At 41.6% G+C, this 7,500-nt stretch overlaps 1 protein-coding gene across 1 annotated transcript in view; it reads left to right on the top strand.

Moving 5' to 3' along the window:
- The first annotated feature begins 2,722 nt into the window (after positions 1 to 2,722).
- Positions 2,723 to 7,500, top strand: part of LOC137993597 (uncharacterized) — a 5,071-nt gene continuing 293 nt past the window's right edge. Inside the window, exons 1-2 of the mRNA XM_068839547.1 lie at positions 2,723 to 4,043; positions 4,458 to 7,500. The exon at positions 4,458 to 7,500 is cut by the window's right edge and continues 293 nt beyond it. Coding sequence (XP_068695648.1) covers positions 2,741 to 4,043; positions 4,458 to 4,678 — 1,524 coding nt within the window. The 5' untranslated portion in view covers positions 2,723 to 2,740 and the 3' untranslated portion in view covers positions 4,679 to 7,500. The remainder of the gene's footprint in view (positions 4,044 to 4,457) is intronic.

The following is a 7,500-nucleotide window of genomic DNA, read 5'->3' as shown; positions in this document are numbered from 1 at the left end:
ACAATTAGCCTCAGTTATAGACAAGAGGCAAATTTTGCTGGTGCTCATCCTTATACTGTCCGACACACCCTTTGCAATTGGTTGGTAACTGTCTCGCCGTTTTTCTTTTTTCACACACAAGTATGAATTTATGGAGTTCAAGTGGCTTCCATTTGAGGGTCACCAGTTTACTAGTTTTTATAACTATTATGTGTCAGCCTCTGAGGGACATTACATGCCTGCTTGCCTTAAAATGTGAAAAAAGAAAAAAAAACTCCTGCCTGTTTGTCTCTCAACTGAGAGATGAACATACTGGGCACTTTCAGTGTGGTACAGACTAAAGCAATATCACTTAAGCGTTAGGCATATTCAGTGAGAAATCTCCCTTTAAACGTCCAAGTGTACATTCCCTTTACAAAAAATGAAATCGTGGACTCCAGGCCAGTCAAATGTTATCAAACCCATTTTCTACTTCGAATTAATTATTATCGTTAATTCGTAATTTGTTCTGAATTTACTATTATGGTTAATATAGAAGACTTGAAGCTTGATATGGATTATGGGAAATGGTCTTGTATTTTTTAAAAGATAACCAAAGTGTAAAGACTTAGGATTCAAACCCGAGAATGATGATTAACCCGTCACCTAATAACAACTTGACCAAAACACCGCTAGCTGCTCAGGGACAATATTTTAAACACTGCTTGATAAAGGCTACATTAATTATCACTCGGCAACAAACAATATCAAACACTGCAAAAGGTCGGTTACCAAACTTCACGACAAACGGCTTTTACTTCGTGTAGAAGACACACATGAACAAAAATCGTGAAACAATACCTAATCAGAATTCTAAATCCCTGAAGACCCCTAAAGCTTTTGTTACGTCATGTGCGTCTTCTACACGAAGTAAAAGCCCGACAAACCTAAACATTTTAAATCAAAACCCCTCTATTAACTCTGATCTAGCTTAGGCCTAACTACTCTTCAGCGTAGCGATATTCTACGGGAGACTTAAATAAATCGGCTTTATTTTAGATAGCGGTGTCCTTGATCTTCAGTGGTGAAGCGGATACAAGCGGTACCTGTATATGGTTTTCAATCACGTGATGAGACGGCCATCTTGGTGCACAAAACAATAGCAAACTATGCCTCACGTTTTGCATTCGAGCAGTTTTCAATGAGTGCCGAAAGTAATTGGCGAATTGCTTTGGTTTTTGCATTAGACTATAATAGAGTCAAATTCCCAAAAGAATCTTTTCTCTAGCTTTTGAGGCGTATAAGACATAACTTAACCGAAATGAATTTTTGAGTTTTTTTGCGTTGTTTATCGAGAAAATCATGCTTAGTCCCCAGTATTTTCCTTGCGCTTAATCGAGGACGTCGATCGCCCATTTAGCTGAGGGCGTAGTGGTCTTTCTGCGCGAGCGAAACCTGGGCAGTTCATAGGACCTAGTACTTCTTAAGCCTCTGCCTTCTTCGGTAATTTCAGGCGTTTGACTTTAGATGATATTGCGAGAAAGTCTTAACGAGCATGCGTTTTCAAAAGAAAAAGAGTTGTTGTAGAAGAGGCCTCAATCATTTTTTTCTTGTTAGCGATTGTTCTTCGCTGGCTGCAGAGATGGGGGTTGGATGATTGGTTCATGATTCCCGGATGGTAGGTAGATCGCTTAAAATTAATAAGCAGGCCGCAGTCGTAGAAAGGTTGGATAGCGCTATCCGCCGGATAAATCACTATCCAGTGGATAAGTAATAGCGAAACCAATTGCGCTCTCCAATGGATAGTGATCTATCCGGTGGATAGCGTTATCCACCTTTTAAACAACTGGGGCCAAGATTTTCGTTAACGAAAGAGAGAATTGTCCCTTAAGGCCTGGCCAAACGCTCGCAACATTTCAACGCAACATCATGCAACAATGTTGCAAGATGTCGCGACATGTGTTGAACGGGGTGGCCAAACGCACGCAACATTTTCATCATTTTCAACGCAACATGTCAATGTTCATGTGCCCCAGGCCCCTGGCGCGCAAGAAGTGGACCTAACGCGCATGCCCTAGCGCAACAATGTTGCGTGAACGAAGCGTGAACGTGGCCAAACGAGTACAACATCATGCAACATCCAAAATGTTGCACGAAAAATTTGACCGTTTTCAAATTTGATCCAACATCATCCAACATGTTGCAACATATCGCAACATATCGTAACAGGGTGGCCAAACGTATGCAACATGTTGTGCCCAACAATGTTGCAAGATGTTGCGAGCGTTTGGCCAAGCCATTACAGACACCTAAAAAGTTCAGGAGGCCCCGACGGGATTCGAACCTATGACCTCTGCGATGCCGGTGTAATGTCCTACCAACTAATGTTGCTGTTAATGTCATGAATTGTTTTCTTATCTTACCTACTAAATTTGCCCACCCCACGACCTTCGACATTACAGTACGTATTTCGCTCGTCACGCAATCTTTACTCCCTTTGGGTAGAGTGCGTGACACGAGCGACATGGACATCTGACAATCAGGCTATTGAAATGGCAAGGTCAAGCTTAACAAAAATAGAATAATAGAATAATAGTAATAGAATCACCGGATCCTGGTGAAGGATTTTATCGGCAATATAAATATTACAAAAAGCTAAATATAACGCCGAGGGAATGTGAAGCCTCTCTACAGGCCTCTTGGATCTTACAACAGGGGCGGTTACTAAATCACCATCTTTTCCTACTTCCTGATCACTACATGAAGAATATGCACAGAAATAATGGTCACGAGAGTTGCCAACCAATGTAAGTTCATTTTCTTGAATATTCTGCTCTATTTTCTCCCTTCACGATCACTGCCATTGAGAGATGTCGCTGTGAGAGACAATTTATTCACTACTGGTGAAATTCTTGGTATGAAAAAATTGCTCAGTTCGGAGGAAACAATTTGGAGCTTTGCAGGCGCAGAAACTTCAGATGAAACATCCGCCATGACGTCCTGTCACTCTTGGTCTAGTCAGCCAACGCCTTCAAGCTTTATGAAGTTGTCAGCTTGGAGCAAATTGGCAAACATCTGTTTGAACGTTAGTGGATGGAGAGCGACCCCTGACCGTTTCTGCAGTGTAATAGCAACTGAGGGGGAAATAAATATCAAAACAAACCATATTTGTAGCAAACAGCTTGCATGTAAGCTTACTCTTAATAACACTGATAATTGCTTCGTTGCTGTTATCTTTCTCGTGGAGGAATGGAATCGCAACAGTTATGGTGAACTTGTCGTTTATGACAAGGGTGAGATTCTGAAAGCTGTTCATCCGAAACCAGGAAGACTGGTTATCTTTCCTGCGAGTTTGGAACATATCATCAAGCCCCCAGCCATAGACTATTCAGGAAGGTTGTATGCCATGAAAGTTTACTTATCAGTTTTGGATAAAAGGAGGCAAATTCCACATGAATTGTCAAAGGATGACAATCATGTATTTCAACAAAAATTGTGGCCTAGTTTTAAACTTTTGTCCAAAGCTAATGATCTATCTAAAGAAGACGTTCAAGTAGACGTTGAAAAATTCATCACTAGGAATTTTACCACTACGGATGGCCGTAGTATTGTCGTCTTTGATGATCTCATTCCAGCGAAAGATCTTAATGCTTTAATGCACACAGTCAGGAGCAGTGGGTACACTGATGATGCTGCTGGCAAAAACAGTGAAGACAACGTACAGTGGATCATGGCATTTGAAGTTGAGGAGTTTGTTCAGACTTTGATGTGGCAGCTTTTTAGCCAAATTGTAACAGCTGTCACAGGAAAGCAGGGCTATTACCCTTATGATATTGGGTGTAATAACATTCAGAGTTCAGACACACCTACCATTCACAGAGATTGTGCACCTCATGAAAATGAATTTACTCTTCTTGTTTACTTGAATGAAAACTGGACCAAGAACCATCATGGAGAAACAGTCTTCTTTACTGATATGGAAGGGAGTGAGGTCATCTTTGCTGTGCGTCCGAAGTATGGTCGTGTTACTATTTTCCATGGCACAATTCCACACAGTGCACGTCCTCCTCCCTTGACATTTGCTGGTAAGTTATTCTCAATAAAATGCTTTTGGGTTTGGAAAGTATCGAATGTAGTGTGGTGGCTACTAAACAAACCAGTGGACAGTGAAAGAACCCATGGAAACACATGAGCCCAATAATTTTCCCCTCTCGCAACTGAGTGGCTTCATAGCTCAGTTGGTAGAGCAATGCACCAGCATTGCACCAGCATTGCACCGGCATCACAGAGGTCATGGGTTCGAATCCCATTCGAAACGCCTGAAGCTTTCAGTTGTCTATAAGAGACAATTGCTTAAATTGTCCACGTAACTGTGAGGATCATTTCTCTCTGGGATCTTTTTGATGGTTATAAAACCCTGTAAACAAAACTTGTTTGAAAATATTACTTGCACAGTGAGCCTCAACCTTTCTTGTGTATGTTTCTTGAATATTCTCTAGGTGCAAGGTTTAGTTTTGCTGTCAAAATGTCACCATCCAAAGAAATTGCTGACAAAAAGGCTCTTACTCTGGACCTTGATGTTTTGTATCAGCTTTTGGAGACACTACAAGGTGCTGAGGAAAGGAAATTAAGGAATATCATACGAGACATTAATGATGGCAAAGTCGATCAAGAAACAATCCAAAATATTTTGGCAGAGTATGAAAGAAGGTTACTATAATGATAGCAAGTCTACAATCTTGGACAAAACTCTTGGGAAAACTTCCAACTTTAAAAATCATTTGACATGCACTCACAAAGACTGCAGACTATTGGGTTGGAGGTTATGGATTAATGGCTCCCATCTGGAGCAAAAACTAAGGTTTTGAAATAAAGTGGTTTGCTCAGTTGGTTGTGCATCAGACTTCTCTGTGGGAGGCAGCAGGATCAAAAACTCCGGCCAGACCAACTCTCAGGGTGTTAAGTAAATAAGTAAGAAGAAAGTGTTTCCTTTGCCAGTTTGTACTCTCCATTCAATGTGGATAAGGACGATAAACCATAATTCCCATGTCACAACACTTCAATGTTCATAACCCTGTGCCAATCCTGTGGAACATAAAACCATACAGAATTCGAAAAGAGTAGGACACAGACTTCCCAGTGTTGTGGTCTATCGTCTGTAGTATATCATGGTTGAGAGCATGAGTAAATGCTTGGTGATATTAGCTACACCTATCGAAGGAGTCTGACTCTGCTTGCAGGTTAAGCTACACCAAGCTGCTCTAAAATCCGAGGGTAAAGAAAGATGTGATGATGATCATGCTTTCTCAAAATATGCTTGTTCAAAATCGACTTGGTGGTGATATGTCTTTGGCCTTGGGGACTGGGGCTCTATCGGAACAAGAATCCTGTACTTCTCTCCAGTCAAGAGTATCTATGGGCAAATTCAATAAAATTATTGAATATGGGTTATTGACCAAGCATCAGGTCAAGATGGCTGGATATTGGCCGAGTTATTTATTTTCCTGTTTATTCAAGGTTCATAAGCACGCAAAAAAAGAACAAGGCCAATATCCAGCCAACTTGACCGAACAAGCTTGGTCAATAATGGATTTATTATGTGGGATAAAACACCAAACAATGATCTTTGATCTTGTGGGACCAAGCGAGAAATCCCAAGTGGGCGAGATAGCTCCATCTTGCCCCGCTCCGGTAGCCAATCACAGCCTGGGATTTGGTCATGGAGCTAGTCGTTAGCCCTACTAATGGAAATGGGCTCACACAAGGGCAGAGAAAAACTCTGACCACACAAGGACAGAGAAAAACAATTCGCACCCTGGTGTGGACCCATTTCCATTAGCAGGGCTAATGCTCACATGGTTCATATGGGGTAGAAAACTAGCACTTCACATTACACTCTAATCAGTTAAGTCTGGTGAGACATATCTGGGTTGAATTTGTTGGTTCACTACTCTGCACTGAGAGGTTTTGCTCCCGGGTATTCCAGTTTTCCCGTCTCCTCAAAAACGAAATTTGATTTGATTTGCGTGGATTTCATAATTTCAATTTACAGTGTCCCCAATTAGTGCTCCAGCACTAGAAGATTAGACACTTAAATAAAGTTCATTTCATTTCCTTTTTTCCACAATCGACTCCTGAGACTAAATCCGCGAAGGAGGGGGGGGGGGGGGGGGGGCCAATATTTGCTAGGACATCGGCCGGAGTTTTTGATCCCGCGACCTACCGCAGTAGTCCGATAACCAACCGACTAGCTGGGCCAACTGGTCGGCGGTTGCCCCTGTAATTACACCTGCAAATAGTTAGACTTTCAAGTCTTTTCGGATAGACTGTAAATCGTAGGCCTTGTCTCACAACTCCTTAGTGATCAGAAACTTGGGGCTTTAAAGAACTCACACACTCTTCGCAGAGTAAGGCACGAAGTTCTCTGCCATGTGGTCTGTCCTATTCCATCCAGTAGCCAGTCTCCATTCTCTCCAGCAAAAATAGGCTTAGATATGGTGTATCTGGCCACCTAAGCAGAAACAGCCATAGATCGAGTCGACTTTACCGGGTAACGGAACGTGCAGATGTAGGTAAGACCGTTTCAATTGAAGCTGTGATCCTCGCAGTTACGATCGCAATTGTAACAATTGCGTAGAGAGGCCAGAAAAATTCAGGACTTTAAAGGCGTTTGAAACCGTTACCTCGTGATGCCGGTGCGACGCTCTAACCAACTGAGCTATGAAGCCATTGATGTTGGGAGATGGTCATTTGTGGGTTCGAATGTTCCCGTGATGAATGATCAACGAACTATCCAAGATTTCCCTAACTAATAAACACTGCCGGGGAGAAGTGTGAGAAACTATGGTATTTGCCCTGCACATTAATCGCGTTCGTTACCATGACGACACCTACATTCTCACATGTGAAAGATAAAAATGATATGTTGTCTTAAATTAATTAGTAATTAAAATTCGTGTCGTACAATTCAGAAGTATCGTGCTCCTAATTTCAAATCAGCCTCGCGCGATTTTAAAATCACTCGCACGCTTACTCCCTGAATTGTACTCCACTCAGTCCAATTTACTATTGCTAATCACTTATAAGAGAATTTCTTTCCATGCGCCCAGCACGACTCCAGAAATGGGGAAAGAAAAAAAAATGTTGCTAAGTACAATTTGAGAAGCATTCTCTGTGAAGATAATTCCATGGCAGTGTTCGTCAATGAGCGTTGTCTATCAGCATCCCTTGATTGTCACCCTATTTAGACTCTATTTAACGCGCATTTCAATAGGATACAGTAACCTTTTTGCAGAAAGGAGAGTAAAAGCCTTTACAGCTGTAAATGGAATTAATTTTGAGACTACCTCAAAATATACGGGATATTTGAGTTATAATTAAGAGAACCATTAAGATAACCAGCTTAAACTAGTGCATAGATGTGCATCACTGCACACGATGTACTGTAAAGGCTGGTTTTCCGCACTACCGACGGAGTAGGAGTCGGAAGAGCTCTTATGACCTAGTGAAAATCAAAGATCGGAATCGTAAGCGGAGTCATAA

Source organism: Montipora foliosa, chromosome 2 (assembly GCF_036669935.1).
Source record: "Montipora foliosa isolate CH-2021 chromosome 2, ASM3666993v2, whole genome shotgun sequence".
Classification (NCBI taxonomy): Eukaryota; Metazoa; Cnidaria; class Anthozoa; order Scleractinia; family Acroporidae; genus Montipora; species Montipora foliosa.
The sequence above is the reverse complement of the archived record's forward strand: the minus strand, read 5'-3'. Positions and strand labels throughout refer to the sequence as shown.